At 41.6% G+C, this 16,334-nt stretch overlaps 1 protein-coding gene across 7 annotated transcripts in view; it reads left to right on the top strand.

Moving 5' to 3' along the window:
* The first annotated feature begins 9,944 nt into the window (after positions 1 to 9,944).
* Positions 9,945 to 16,334, top strand: part of LOC147420409 (phosphate transporter PHO1-like) — a 106,915-nt gene continuing 100,525 nt past the window's right edge. The window contains exons 1-3 of one of the 7 annotated variants that reach the window (XM_086504171.1): positions 9,958 to 10,096; positions 10,204 to 10,287; positions 11,462 to 11,797. In XM_086504171.1, the coding sequence (XP_086360297.1) occupies positions 11,549 to 11,797 (249 nt within the window). In that variant the 5' untranslated portion in view covers positions 9,958 to 10,096; positions 10,204 to 10,287; positions 11,462 to 11,548. Of the gene's footprint in view, positions 10,381 to 10,625; positions 10,796 to 11,461; positions 11,798 to 16,334 lie in introns of those variants that run through there. The other 6 variants (XM_086504168.1, XM_086504175.1, XM_086504169.1 and 3 more) reach the window with 6 other exon arrangements.

The following is a 16,334-nucleotide window of genomic DNA, read 5'->3' as shown; positions in this document are numbered from 1 at the left end:
AAAAAGTTATCCAAATTCAAAAAGATTTGGGGAATAGTGTCACCATAAGATGGACTACAAGCTGACCAAGTTTCATGTCAAAATGTGGTCAAACCTGGATCGCGATCCATGTACCTCATGAAAAATTTTTGAATTTTTTTTTTGGGTGAGATTTGAGCAGTGGATAGCTGACACATAGACAAACAATTTTCCCAAAAGGACCAAATGCAAAAAAATTGTGAAAAGTGGTCCAAAGAGCCAAAAACGAAACATTCTCTAAACTGCCATAACAGACTATAGAAGTTAGTTTTGGTTGGGCAGAACTGATTCAATTCAAAAAGATTTGTGGAGCAGGCTACAAACATCACAAGCTATCACCACACAAAAAATTCAGATCCAAAAGTGGTGGAACATGGATCGCGATCCATGTACCTCTGAGAAATTTTTGGACAAAAATATTTTCAAGCCTGTACCAGAGACCATTGTGAACAAAAGTCTCCAAAGGAGTTTTGTCAAAAAATTCCAAAAAAGTCATCAAAAGTTCCATAAATTGTTCAAGGTGAAAACTCTAAAACAGATCTGTGAATTGACTTTTGCCTGACCTAAACAAGTCCAAATCATACAAAAACCATATAGCATGAATCAGAAGACCAAGGACAAGCTGTGTGCCAAGTTTCAGTGCAATCTGACACATAGGTACATGGATCGCGATCCATGTTCCTTTGTCACGGACTGATATCATATTTGCACCATAGCTAGAGCCCATCACAAGGAGTCTAGTGGTCTTTTCAAAAGTGAATTTAGATACCAAAAACCAAGTCAAAAGTCCTGAACAGCAAAGTACTCTGTGCAAGTGCCAGAACTGACCTAACTTTCAATCCAGAGGTCCATTTTCAAAAACTTTGATACCATAGGACCTCCTAATCATGCTAAATTTGATGGTACCAAAAAAAGTTAATTTGGGCTCCAAACATGGATCGTGATCCATGTACCCATAGTGACAACTTGACCTGAATCTTTCCAGATTAGTAGTGCTTACACACGAAAACATATCCCCAAGTCCAATTTTGAAAAGTAAACACTGAAGTATATCAACCTCGCAAGACGACTTTACCTTCAACGAGATTCCATCAAACTTCCCGCGAAGCCTCTACATCAAGAGCCAAACCATCGACAATGCAATGGAAACCAAGACAAAGTTTCCATCACATCAAAGCATTAGGAAGAAGCCAAATAATGTCAACCAAGTGTTGGTATCCAAAGATAACATCAAAGTCAAAGACCCAGTTTGGATACATGAAGCACAAGTTCAACATCAACAAAAGGTGATAGGGTGGGTAGCATCAAATGAGTCAATCACTGCTCAGGGCTACTTGCAAGGAAACACTAATGTCTGGACCAAAAAGCCTAAAGTAACAGCCTGGACCTATCCACCTCAACCAACAATTTCTACAAGGAACAAGACGTGCTATCAACGGAATACAAAATACTCAGGCAAGCGAAAGAACACCAACAAAAGGCGAACGAAAAGACCTTCCAAGCGGGCAACACAAAAAATTTGGGTACCGAAATCAAGCTTCAACGAAGATACCCAACACAAACAGGCGAATCAACGAATGATTCCAGTTAATCTACTCGAAGCACAAGGATTTTATGAAGGTAACACACAAATATGGTTACCAACTAGTGTAGCTCAATCTGGGACAGCTAAGAGAAATCATGCAGCACAAGGTTCTACCCAAAGGCAAACAATGATAACCAACAGCCAACAGAAGCCAATTGCAACCAAGGCTGCTACAATCTCTAGATGGATACCTCGTCATCAACTCCAAAGTCAAGGCTTCTACAAAGGAAATCATCAAATATGGATGCCGAAGCCTAGTGTCCATCAAATTATAAAAGAAGATACAATACAAAAGACGGTCACACAAGGACCAAAGACAAGATGGGTTCCAAAATTGCTTGTCGAAACTCAGTCTCAAAGAACCCACATACAGATTCAATCGCTTCTCATGCAAGATAAAGCAATGGCTACATCAGTCACTCGACAAGCAAGTCAAGAGGAGCCAAAGCATGCCAACCTACTCAAAAAAATGGTGGCATCCAAAGACCAACACAATGGAAGAGACCTAAATTTCCAGAACTTATGGAATTGGGTTTCTGGCCTTGAACAGGTAAGTCTAAGTCGCCATTAAAAATACATGGCATAAAAGTCAAAGTCGGGCAACTAAGCCACTAAATGAGCAAGGCGTTAGTCCCAAACCTTCATGTAATATTCTTTGTGGTCTAAGCGTCTTAGTTATTCTAGGTACTGCTCAAGCTGGAAGAGTTGAGTATAATTACGTTGTGTCGCTCATGCTGGTATAGGTGAGCATAAGAGTCAAAGTCATTGTAGTATAGTGGAAGTGCAGAAGGAGATCCAAAAGACACTCACGCATTCAACACAGTGAGGTATGAGTGGAGAAGCTTCTACATCGAAAACCCTTCTTGGAAACATGGAAGCTATTGAGACGTCCTTTGATGTCACATGTGCTACATTTGTTCCTTAAAGCACCCATCAACTCCATCTCTTACACTACATGCTTTTGTTTGAAAAATTCTCATAAGCATATAGAATGTCTCATAATTGGCACTTGCATTAGGCACTCTTCCTTTGTTCTTCCAAGCACTCACCTTGCATGACAAGTACTTCAAATCCAAATGCTCAACTCCAATAAGATCGTATACCAAAGGTACTTTTTTTCTGGGTTTTTTCTTTTGGTCATCCACGTTTTAAGACCCTAATCTAGAAACCCTCATCATCGCCTTCTTGTATATATTTCTTCTACATCAACAATACGGAAATGGCTACCCAAATCAATTGACAACGACTTGGAGAAAAAAACAATAGGTCTCCATATGCTTATCAAGAGCATCTTTTATATTCAAGGGCGACAACAAAGATCCATCCAACAATGGAAAGTCAAAGAATGGCCTACAACGACAATCGATGAAAATTTCAGCAAGCGAGCTATCCACAACAACCATACGTAGCTCACACAGTGCTTCAACATTGGCTACCTATTGTGGAAAACTCAAATTGCAGTGGACCTTGAAAGAAAATCCATCATAAAGTCCATGCAACAAAGAGGATCAGTTCTACAAGCTTAGATACATCAACATCCACCTTTACGGCGGTTACGATTGGCAACAAAGAGGCGAATGAACAACAAGAAGAAAAGTTGCCTCGATAATCAAAGATCAAGTCACGTATCAACATGGCAGATATGAATCACTCAAGGAAGGGGGGAAACACCAAAGCTCTTCCAAAGCTAAAGACCAACCTTGAAGAAAAAGATTCAACGATCAATGGAAAGACAAAGAATGTCATACAAAGATAACAGACAAACAATGGTAACTTCATCACAAAAGCTCGCAACAACAAAACATACGGAGTTCCATAGTGCTGAAGCTAGTGAAGTATTGCAAGTCAATGACAAAGACAGAAACATCAAAAGAACTCTTCACGGCAGATATACATCACTCAAGGAAGGGGGGAGCGTCATCAACGACAACGCACTTCCTAAGCTGAAGACCAAACTTGATGACAAAGCTGAAGACAACTCTATGACAAGACTGCACAAGGTCGTGTCAAGGGACGACACGAATTAGGAAGGGGCGAATGTTTGAGGACGGATCAAATGGGCACCTAATTGGTCGGACACGTAGCCGGACACCACATTTGTACTCTATTAGTTTTCTGAGCTAGTGTAGTAATACTCCGTGTAAATCCTGATTCGAGAGTAGTGGATCAATTCCCTCAGTTGTAATTATGTCATGACATTTGTAAAGGTCCGTATGAGCCGGCCACTGGCCATTTAGAATGCCCTAGGTATAAAGGTCAATAACCTTAATGTGAAAGAGGCTTATCTTTAGAAGAAGAAGGGAGCTCAAAAAACGTACGCTCAAGCTACGAGCTGCTCCAACCTTGTAATTGACGCAACTAATGAATAGGTAATCAGTTTTCAAATCCGAAAGTTGCATTGTGTTCCTCTCTCTTTGCTCTTTAATTTAAGTGTAAGCATTGTCAGTTTTGCTGTGGTTTGCGACTACGTGTCTGTGAGCTATAATTGCAGATTTGAGTGCTTAAATCGCTGTTTTGGTCGTTTTGACCATAGGAGAGTGTTCTTTGACCTTAGAACGACAGTTCTGGATAGTTCTATTGCAGCTTTTACGACCTTTTTCATGATGGATCGTGATTTTGGTACCTTGTTGGATTGCGATCAGACTTGCTAGGATAGTGCCCCTAGGTGTCCTAGACCTCCTCCTAAAGTTTCCTTGCATTTTGAGTCCGTTCGAGTGCCGAAATGGCGTGATGACCTAGAGCTTCGAAAAAGGACATATGCAAATTTCCTTGATCATTGAGTGTTGGTTTGCTTGTAGAGTTGTTGTGTTTGCTTATTAAGGTTCACTTCGTGAGATTGACGATCTCATAGAGTCTCCGTGCCCCATCCGAGTCACTTTCTCTAAGTATTGACATTATGTTAGTGGCAGAAAGCTATGCTGCAGACGTCCGTCGCGACAACCCGCTAATAGAGAGAGATAAATTTAAATTTGAATTTTAATGTTTCAATTATTAAAAACTAATTCAAAAAATATAGAGATAAAGTGTGTGAAAAAACAAAAAAAACCAAAGAAATTAAAAAAATGAGAGAGAGAGAGAGAGAGAGAGAGAGAGAGAGAGAGAGAGAGAGAGAGAGATGAAATGTTGTATTAAAGTCTTCCAAGGCTAAAATTACCTATGAGACCAAAAAAGAGGAAGGAGAGAGAGAGAGAGAGAGAGAGAGAGAGAGAGAGAGAGAGAGGTAGAGAGAGAAATAAATTGAATTTGACCTATGAGGCCATGAGGTTATAATCATTTGTGAGCACAAAGAGAGAGAGAGAGAGAGAGAGAGAGAGAGAGAGAGAGAGAGAGAGAGAGAATGAATTTGACCTATGAGGCCATGAGGTTATAACCATTTGTGAGCACAAAGAAAAAGAGAGAGAGAGAGAGAGAGAGAGAGAGAGAGAGAGAGAGAGAGAGAAATGAAAATAAATTCAAATGATATATTTACTTCCTTAATCCTTAAAAGGGCGAAATGGCCAATAAGAGCAAACCCATAGCACACACAATTCCAGATTCTATACACATAGATAAGCATCTCAAAAGATGTGCTCGATCAGTATTTACGAAAAAGTATAAGAAGAGTAGATTTCAATGTCATAGAAATGGTGTTCAGAGGCCTCACACTTGATGTAAATGCCTAAAGCAGTTTCATTAGACTTTAAAGATCTTTGATGAGTCTTGAAAATCAAGGCATGATACTCAAAAGCAATCCCAAGAGACCTTGCGCATCTATCCTACGGGCCTTAAACTCAATATTTTCTTCAAAAGGGTACTCAAATATCCAAGCTACCAGTCTTTTATGGTTTACATGAGTATAGTTTTTTCCCTAATAAGGATCTTAAAAGATCTCCTTATCCACCAAAAAGAAAGAGGTGTTGAGCGTTTTAGGAAAGATCTATCTAAAGATAGGGCTCGAACTCTAGATATGCTATTCGGGTGACAATTAACATAACCAATCTACCATACATACACACTCATTCGAACATGAGAAGGTATGGTTCTTTATGCCATGAATAGTTTCAAAAGACCCCAAGGATGTAAGTGCCATCAGTTATGAAGCACTCTGATGAGCCTTGAAATAAAGTTGGACACAATTTACATTAGGTTGTTTGATCCTTATTTCTTTCCCAATCTTAGGCTCATGCTCTTAAAGCAAGAGCTTAAGCTGATTTGTCATTACAAGATTTACTTGAGTTGGGTTCAAAAGATAGATTTAAGAGAAGTGTGTCAAGCTTCAACTAAATATCTTGATCCTGTTAAAATAACACGACTAAGAGTGTTATGTAGATATATTCCAGAGCCTTTTTGACAATACTATAACTTTGAAATTTTCAAGATTTAGAACAAAAACTTTTTTTGTTCAAAATATCTCTCTTTAGGGATGTGTTTTTCTGTAATCTCTCTCTCTCTCTCTCTCTCTCTCTCTCTCTCTCCCCCCTTTTTGGCAATAGTGTAACTTTGAAATTTTCAAGACCTAGAACGAAAACTTTTTGGCTTTCTAAAAGAAGCCTTAAGGAGTGTTGGGTAAGGCATACTTTCAATGTTTCCAGTGATGATTAAGACATACCTTAAATGTTATTTCAACTTTAAAATAATACATGAATCTTTTTATTTTACCATTTATTTCACCTTTAAAATAGTACAAGGATCTTTTTATTTCACCATCCATTTCACATCCTGACAGGTTAGAATGTTAAAGTGAAGCCTCACCTTGCATAATTCTAGTAAATTCTACACACACACACACACACACACACACACACACACACACACACACTCTGATTATTTCTTTTTATTTGACATTTCACAGCCTCACGTGGCTTAACTTTTCTTATATTCTATAAATTAATTCTAATCAATATTCGAGAAAGTCTCTTTTATTAAGTAGCTGTCGATCGAATGTCCTCCTCATCAGAAAGAAGAGAACCAAAATATTAGCATAAATTTACAATATTTTTTCACATATTTCATCGTTTTTCTTCCCTTTACCATGGTTTGCAATCGGCTAGTCTCGATTTCAACCAACTCAAGTCTAAGCTGAGGCAATCCTTTGCCAAACACCAATTCCAGTTATACTCAACCTTAATGACTTTAACACTTTCTTATTTTTTAAAAAGCCACTTCGACCCTTTTACTTGTTTTGATTGACATATTTTTTTTTAGTGATGTGTTTTTGTGTAATCTCTCTCTCTCTCTCTAAAGACAAAAGAGGGAAGGAGAAAAAAAAGAAGCAAAAAAAGGTTTAATGTAGTAGAAGTAATGCTAAGGAACCTCAAAGATCTATGTAAGGAGCAAAAGATAATTTGAATCAAATGTTTGTATTGACACAAATAACCAAAAGAGAAGATTTACCCATTAACTCTCTCTCTCTCTCTCTCTCTCTCTCTCTCACGCATCGAAGATGGAGTGAGACTAACCAAAATTTGAGCATGGATAAACAAGTATCCGTAGGTTATTAATGAAAGTGTTTATCGTGTGTGTATGTGTGTCATGGAGAGATGTATAAAGATACACACACACACACATGTAATGATGATAAGAGTAAACGAGACCTGTCGATAGCGGGTCACTCGAGCTAGTGACTCATAAGGGTGAAATGAAATTCTAAGCATAGCCTCATAACTGCTGAAGTCTTCGAGTTTCCTTTTTTAAAAGTCCAAGATTTCAACTCTTCTTCAATTATTATATCCTTTGTTTAAATTTGTCTAAAGAGTGGTGATGTTGTGACAAGTCTCCCACACATTCTTTCTTGGATGACTATGTGTGGCTAAAGAGAACCCTTTTTTATTGGCAATAACGCAAACATCTTCTTGTTTGCTGCTTGCTGCTGTTGTTACATTATTTTGGTGGATTTTCATTCTCTAAAGTGAAGATTAATTTTGGATTTTTTAGTCATGCTAGACAAATTTAGGCGTCCCCCACACGAGAGGGGCAATTGTAATACAATGCATGAGTTGATTGATGTAATTGAAAATCTCTCACACACGCAAGAAGGGGGGGGGGGGGGTGTGTGGTTTTGTTAACTTTATCTCTTTGGAGTAAAGTTATTCGAGAGGAGAGAGAGGAGGTAATTGTTTTAAGAGGGATATCCCCTCTTTGTGTGGGGGTACCCTTATATAAAAGTGGTAATCATATGAGAGAAAGGTAACGAGGGTGGATCGCGCTCAACCTGGATTGCTTGATGGTGAAGGAAAACTGAGGGTGAGAACTACCCCTCAATTCGTCCTCTATTTACGAACATGATCTGATAGTCATGGTTGGCCTCGATTCACAATGCTTAATTTTGATCATAGATCCCTCCTCAAAGACCTTGTCTCAATTGGAGAAGTGGCATGTTAACCTTTCTAATTGGTACGAGGTAGGTAATTGTTATGAGGTATCATAACAATTATTCTCTCTCTCTCTCTCTCTCTCACACACACACACACACACACACACACACAGACACACACACACACATCAATCAAATCATCGCCAAGAACGACACCTTTCTCCAATAGACCTTGACTAGCAAACTCCTTGCGAATTAAGTCAACATCTTGTCTTTCCTTTGCATCTGGTGGAAAACAACACAAAGCTTTGACCAAAGCACTGCAAAAAACACGCCAATTTGTCCGCCGCTGGGAGTCTAACACCCTAACAATCACACCCGGTTCATGTTTGTTGAAAACATAAGTAAACTACACCCTTGCTCAAATTCCTTTCGATGCTCGAGTTTATTGGGGGGCTATGATTACCTTGTGTTTCGTGTCAGAGTCCCCCCTCCTCTTGGATCCCACCACAAGGGCTTCATTAAAGAACCTATGGGAGATAATGGTGGTCGTGTAGAGTTTTTTTATCCCCCTCGATGTGTAAACTTTTGTGTACATTTTAAGGTAATGGAGTTTGTAAAAAGGAGTCTTCAAACTATAATAAATGAAAACGTGCACAAGTATTGGCCAGCAAAATCGTGTGTCGTGACGCATCTAATTCCCATTTAGTAGGATAGAGATTGAGCCATTGTTAGTAGTGACTTCTCTAAGTTACTCCTTGGTTGGGTCCTCACTAAATACTTTGATTTTGTTACATGCAGTATTCAAAAAATGCATCACGATGGTTGCATCAGTTTATTTTCCTGAATAGGTGTTCGTTGTAGAAGGAGCTTCGCGTCAGCTCTGTTGCCCACAATAATCTTCTTGCCCACAATAATCTTTGCGAAAATTTGTGTTAAGCAAAATTGACAAATATCCAACTTGCCCAAGTTAGTCACCTTTAGCTTTTACTCTACGGAATGTAAAGCTGTATAAGGGCGCATCCGCACGATGGGGGTAGAACCCTTGCCAATTGTCATCTCTTTTATTGCGTACACAAACTCCTATCAGTGCGAAGGAGTTCTTTAACGAGACGAGAAGAGGGTAGCCAATTTGTTTTCTAACTCTTCTGATTTCGATAGAGTTGCGCCTTTCAATCTTCGTTTGATGACAACAGCGGGCTGAGGTTTCACCCCCTCCCGTAGGAATCCACCGTAAGCCTTAGAGGAGCAATACATGAAGAGGGGTAGCAGTTTTCGAGTTTACCCGTCCTCCCTCCACTATTTGCAAAAGTTAGCCCCTTTCCATTTTACGTGTGTGTGTGGATTGCAGTCACATCAAATGTCTTGTCAATCACTTTTTACCTCTTACCCCCTCCTTTGTGGAGTTCCTCTTTTTAGGACATGTTTACACGCTGCCAAAAATGGCCCATTTCTATGAAGTTTAGTGGCTTTGAATGGTTGGTAGTGGCCCTCTATAATGGTGGTCACGCCTCGATAATGGTGGTCATGCTTGGAAAATTAAATACCAACTTCGATATTATGAAAAACACATTTTAGGTGTTTAATACCACCTCAAACTTAGGGAATACCATATGGGAGCTCAAAAAGTAGCATAAATGCCACTACTTCACATCACAACTTCAAAATAATGTCCCTGCGTGTGGCCACACCACTTTGCCACTGGAGGTCAGAAATGAACCATTTTTGATAGCATGTAAATAGGCCCTTAAAAAAATTACAAGTAAATTGACTATTTAAAGTGTCTAATCTAAACTAACATATGTAAACTAACACAATGTCTAAACTAACATAATATGAGGGAAGGAGCTCTTTACACTTGTCAAAATCTGCTACATAAAGGCTAAACTCAAAAGCCTAGAGAAACCCCAGTGCAGGCCATAAAGGGGGAAAATTTACAGGTCCGTAAACTGTCGGACTGTTCAACCAACGTGTCTCCACCTGAACTTTGAAAATAATTTTGAATATTTTCCTCAAGGTTCCAGCAGCGCAGCCAACGTAGCCTAGTCCTGACTCCGACTCCTTGGCCTCTGGGCTTGTGCGCACGTGCGAAAACTTCTGTCTTGCACAGCTAGTAGAGGGCTCTCTCTCTCTCTCTCTCCCTCTCTCACACACAGCCGCAGCTGTCTTCACTACTTCCCCGCCCTTCAAACAACAAAGAAGTTAAGAACCCAAGAGCCGCCTAACGTGCAGAATTACTTGCCTTTTTTTCTGCCATTAAGCTCTTCATTTGCTCATATTCCTTTGTTCCTGCTTTCTCTGCATGCAGCTGCCTTGCACACATCTCCAACAACAGGGACGACGACGTTACTGACGTCGACGGTCCTCTTCGGTGACTTGTGAAGCTGAAGAGGCAAGACCATTCTATTTCATGCGTGTAACTCATTTCTCCTCTCCTGTGATCTTGAAGGACGGCCTCTCCAAAGCACCTATACACGCGAGAGAGGTGTGAGTGTTTCTGTATAACTAGCCGGTGTGTGTGTCTGTCTGTGTCTATAGCAGTCATATATCTAAAACCTCCGAGACACTTAAAAATAAATAAATCAATTTGGGTATCTTTTTGGTGGGTTTTCCTCTCTTTGAGGCCCCCCCCCCCCCCCCCGCCCCCCAAAAAAAAAAAACCACACACACACACACACATAACTTGTCTATTTTGCCATCCAGAAGACCCACATGTCTGAACAGAGGTCTAAACAGGAAGGGATTTACGAATTGCCCATCCAAGAGTCAAGACTACCAGAACTCTATTTTGCTGCCCGACAAAGTACAGAAAATGCAAGAACAAAGCTAACAATCAACCTGTTTCAGAGCTTGAATGTGGCACCGGGTTGAAAACTTGACACAATTACATAGCAAAGCAGGTGGTAATGCAAGCTTAGGCCATCATGTCAAAGCCCATCCTGAACAAGCTACAGATGCCATGGTCATGCATGGCAAGCAAAGTCTTAACTTTACAAATGCTTATCATCATCCCAAAAATTGTAACTATATGCAAAGTGCCATGACATTAACCCGAAGCCTCACAACAGGAGGCTTCCAGTGAATGTTGCATTCCTGTGAAACCCTAGGATTGTCTGGTAGGAATGCTTTGTAGGTCCTGCTTCAATCCCTAGTAAACAAGATCAATATGGCTAGCATGCAACATAGGTTTTCGTCGAGACACAATTTTTTTTTCCTGTGTCATGTGAATTAAACCTTCAATTTGATGCCAAAAATCTCACATATATGTTAACATGCAATACCAAATGTGTGCATGGTGCCTGAAAATGCATGTAAAAAGGCAGACCTTCGTGCTCCTGCCAATAACTGAATCTTTATGATGCCTGCAAATGTGACGTGCATGATGCCTGTAAATGTGTGTGAAGAGGTCAACCTTCGTGCTCCTGTCAATAACTAAATCTTTATGCTACACAGTCGGAAAATCTGATACTACACTAACATGCAACTTGTCAAAAGGGTTATTGATTGATGTTGATTGACAGTAACAATAAGCATAGTGCTGACTATTTCCTCAATATGACTGGCAGAGTTTTGAAAGGAAAGAGATCACCGTCTCAACAGGACAACTGGACAAGAACCAGGATTCCTAGCTAGCATTTATTCAGTGGCAAAACATGGTGAACTTCGCTGAGAGAATGGAGAGCCAGCTAGTGCCAGAGTGGAAGCATGCATTTTGTGATTATAATCAGCTGAAGAGGGACCTTGAGAACATAGAGGCTCAACCCCACAGATTCACCATACTGAGTCCTCATAAAAGTCCTCGTAAGAGTCCTCGTCAACAATCATTTCAGGCACCCTCATTTCGACAGCTGGGCAGTATTGCCAGACGGATGAGTGGCCGTTTAAGAAATGCAGCAGTTAAGGTGTGCATGTTTTCTCTCCTCTTTCATGTATTCATTGTCTTGTTTTTCTTCAACCATAATTGGAAAAGGCTTGAGGTTTATGTGATGCATTTGGATTCTTACATTCACCCAGTTGAACATACATTAAAGCAGAGGTATTGTCTTGCTCTCTCATTTGCAAGGTGATGAATTATCCATTTTAAGGGTAGTGAGAATACTCATGGGGTGGGAGGTCAACCATTGTTTCTTCCCAAGCAATACTCGGACACACACACGTCACCCATGTATTGGCTGGTTCTTATCTGCGTGGTAGATGGTGCAGATTGCATGCATATAAGCATTGGGATATACTCTACTACAGTCCATTAAACTCTCTTCTCTTCTCTTCTCTCTACAGTCAAGGTCAGTGGACTAGTAATACTTCACCCACTATTGTGTCGAAACTAATCAACTTAACATTAACACTAACTAAAAGAGAGACATGACTCTAATGGCAAAGCTAGAGACAAAGGGCAGGAGAGAATACTCCAGGACTGAATTTACTATTGATAATGAAAGATGCAATACAAGTGGTTTATATACAACATTGAAATAGTGATTCTAGGTGGCTATCATCAACTATATCCCACTGATCTAGGGTAGGTGCCTCTAAAGTAGGTAAAGAAGCATACCACCCTAGAAGCATGCATTCTAGATGCTATAGAAGTGGGGGATAACTGAGAGATCATCAATGAAGAAAGCACTATTAAGGACACACAAAGTGAGCAAAACCACATCTACCGTACCGACACAAGTAGAACCTACTATGGCAGCTCCTATGGATGGCATAGAAGACATGCTCAAGTGCATGAATGATATGATAAGCAATATGCAGAGGGTGCTAATGAGAGGGCCGCGAGATAGGGTTCACCACAAGGGCAGCCCATGGGACCAGTGCTTTTGGGGCTCTGCTTTAGGCATCCCTTACACAGTTTAAAGACTCCTGAGGGCCGCTCTTCAGAGAGTATCTGGATGGAGAGTCTCGGAGAGAGCTGGACCCTCGGGGAGTTGTACCTTTGCGAAGCAATAATGAAGAAATACTGGAAGGGCCACCAATCTTTGGGGCCAATGCACTGGGAATGGAACTCCGTTGTTTCGTGTTGACTTTCCTTTTCTTTTTCTATTAAAGTTCAGTTATTTGTAGTTTCTATTCATGTGTTGCTATTGATTTCTCGCTTGGATTGTACGAGAATGTAACATTAGGTAGGCTAGAGACTTAATACCAGCATAGTGAACTCAAGCATCGCGTTGATGCATATCCACCATTAACTATCACACTTGAGAAATGGCACCCAAGAATAGACACAGAGAGACGAGGGCTCTTGTAATCAGTGAGGGGAGCAACGGGATAGGAGATCATGTTAAACTTTGATGGCTGCACAGGGTGGTACCCGCCACTAGGATCTGCACCTGGGTACAAAGATTGTATAAGTGCAAGTGCGTCACCTTGAAAAGCTACATCTAGCCTAAGCACGTCATAGAGTAACACTTACTGGAAGGTATTCTTCAAGATATCCTCTGTTGTAGGCTTTTCTCTTTGTAACAACGCCTGCTCTGGTACCTTGATTTGCTGTAGGTCAGCTACTCATCAATATCGAAGAGCAAAGAGGTAGGTCTGCCCTTGGCACTAGTGGATGACTTGTGAGTTGCTGGAGGGGGTGTATTCATTGGTGAAACTAGTAATGGAAGACCGAGGTTGAGGGCTGCCCTTTGTGCCCAAATGGAACACCAGCGATGCATCATGCTACATCCCTAGACATCAAGATGGGCACTTGAGCTATGTCCGACCGACCAAGTGTGAACATGGCCCTATGGTTAGGGTGTTTAAGGAATCCTATAAATAGGACCTTGGGCTAATTTGTGAGCCATCTCCAACATAGTTACCCGGAACGGAGAACAGGGAAGGGCAACATGCATGAAATGCCATTCCTTGTTTCGGATACTCACGTTTGAAACACGGAACGGGGATCCGGAACGGGAAATTGGGATGGGAACGGGGACTTGAAAATGGCCATTGTGTATAACTATGATCTCCAGGCCCTTGGAAACTCTACCCACATGCCCGCTTGGTGTGGGCTTGGTGGTATAGACATGAATGTTAGTTCCTTGTCGGATCCATCTTGCTCACATGATATAACACAAGCTATACTAACGCATAACAAGCGTAGAGAGCGGACGTCAGGCTCACCTCCCAGCCATAGAGCCAATACGGGCTCACCCTCGATTTTGGGAGCTTGCAATTGACGGCCCAGCCTCTACCACAAGCGCTAGTGTCCCATACCACCAAGCCCACACCAACCGGGTGTGGGTAGAGTTGCCAAGGGCTTAGAGTCCAAGCATGGTGATCACACAAGATGGCTCACAAATGAGCCCAAGGTCCTATTTATAGGATTTCTTAACCCTAACCATAGGGCCATATTCACACTTGGCCTATTTTTAGGATTCCTTAACCCTAACCAAAGGGCCATGTTCACACTTGGTTGGACATAGCTCAAGCGCCCATCCTGATGTCTGGGGAGGGTACACTTCCCTCTTTTGTTTAATTGTTGTCCTTAGTAATATCCTCGGTTAAAAAACCAGGGAAACGACTCTTCAACGATCCCTATGTGGAGAGTCAGAAACTTTATGTTCACCTTGGCCAGAATGCTTGTCACCTCCTCCATTGCGGCCTGCTTAGGAGCTGGTTGTAACACAGTTGGTGGAAATTGTACTGGGAGAGGTGATAAGGGTGGTGAGGAGCAAAGGTAGATGCAAAAGAGGTTAGTGGAAGTGAGAGTGGAGAGTTTCTACTCGGTAAAAAAGGATGACGCTTTCTGTGGTAGTACTACAGAGGACTCCGTAGGAGCTTGGTTGATCTTTAGATTGCCTTGTATGTGTCATGTAGCAACGACAAACCCATCCAACCTTTGGACAAGAAGACCCTTGAACTTGCTGGACATTCTTGACCCACTGGACTGTCAAAGGTGCAACGAAAAAGGGCGAATCAAGTGATGAACTTGTTTGCAACTGCGAGCAAACCACCTCTCCGTATCCGGCAGCCCAATAGATCTCGGATCTACCGTGATGGATCTCCTCGTCATCGTGCTCCTAGCACATACCGCCCACCGAACAGGCACGAGAACTCTTCATAGGCAATGTCATACCAAGAGGGTGTACACGGCGGAGGAGAGGGAGCGCTTGCTAGAGAGAGGAGGATCGTTGAGAGAAAACGCTAGGGAGAGAGAAAAACGCGAGAGAGAGGAAGTCCTTGCACACCAAAATGTTGGCAAGTGCGAAACGAGAGAGAGAGAGAGAGAGAGAGAGAGAGAGAGAGAGAGAGAGAGAGAGAGAGAGAGAGAGAGAGAGAGAGAGAGAGATCGCTGAGAGAAAACGCTAGGGAGAGAGAAAAACGCGAGAGAGAGGAAGTCCTTGCACACCAAAATGTTGGCAAGTGAGAAAAAAGAGAGAGAGAGAGAGAGAGAGAGAGAGAGAGAGAGAGAGAGAGAGAGAGAGAGAGAGAGCCCAAACGTTGGATCTCTGCATTGATAACACATGCCAGAAGTACAAAGGAGGGGGGATGGATGCATATATAGACAAATCACATATTTGCCCTACCTCCAACAAAACCCCACGATCCCATAAATGGCATAATAATACTAATAATTATGCAAACTCACTAAAAGTGACTTGACATACATATTTAGTAGCAGAACTGCAGAAGTCTCGAGACTCTCACCCCGAGAAAACCTAGGAATGGGGAGCCCACCTCATGCTAGCCTACTAGGTGAGAAACACAGTGAAGTGTACCGCCGTGAAGAGGTACGTCTACCTCAAGTATGGTTGGGCACAGCCACAAAACAGCCGACACTCCCTAAACTGCTCTTGGAAGATACTGGAGCCACCACTGGACATGAATCTGAATTCTAACACCCCCTCTTAGCTCCTGGATGGGAAACGAGTTTAAGGGAGTTGGCATGAACTCTTCTCACCAAATGAGTTCAAGTGCAAAGGTCTTGTCATAGTCTACACCAGGTTTTGTGAGAAAAGCCTTTGGCAACTTGTCTTGCCTTGTGCTTGTCCAAAGAACCATCAAATTTGTACTTGGTCCTGTAAACCCATTTGACACCAATCCCTTTCTGCTTGGCAGATGCGGCACCAACACTTAAGTGCTGTTCTTCTCGATGAAATCAAGTTTCTTTTGCATGGCCAACTTCCACTTTGGTTGTGAAAGTGTCTCCTCAACTGTAAGAGGATCTCTGTCCTTGATTATGGTAGACATCAATGCATACTTCACCTGTAATAAAGTCCCATCCACCTCAGCAACATGAAGTCATTGAGATCGTTGTGTAGTACCAGTTTCACGCCAATCGGGTGGAAAATCGAAAGTTGTTGAATCTCGCAAAGTCTCCAATAGCCACTTCGGCAACTTGTCCGTCCTCCTCGAGGGAGGAGCTAGTGGTATATCTGGCTCTAACTCTACACTATGATGAGAAACACTTTCATTTGCATCATCGGGAATGGGTGCATTCTCCTCCGGGGC

The sequence above is a fragment of the Adiantum capillus-veneris genome, chromosome 28 (assembly GCF_014529385.1).
Source record: "Adiantum capillus-veneris isolate H3 chromosome 28, ASM1452938v2, whole genome shotgun sequence".
NCBI classification, from domain to species: Eukaryota; Viridiplantae; Streptophyta; class Polypodiopsida; order Polypodiales; family Pteridaceae; genus Adiantum; species Adiantum capillus-veneris.
Note: the sequence above shows the minus strand (reverse complement) of the source record. Positions and strands in the feature narration are given on the sequence as shown.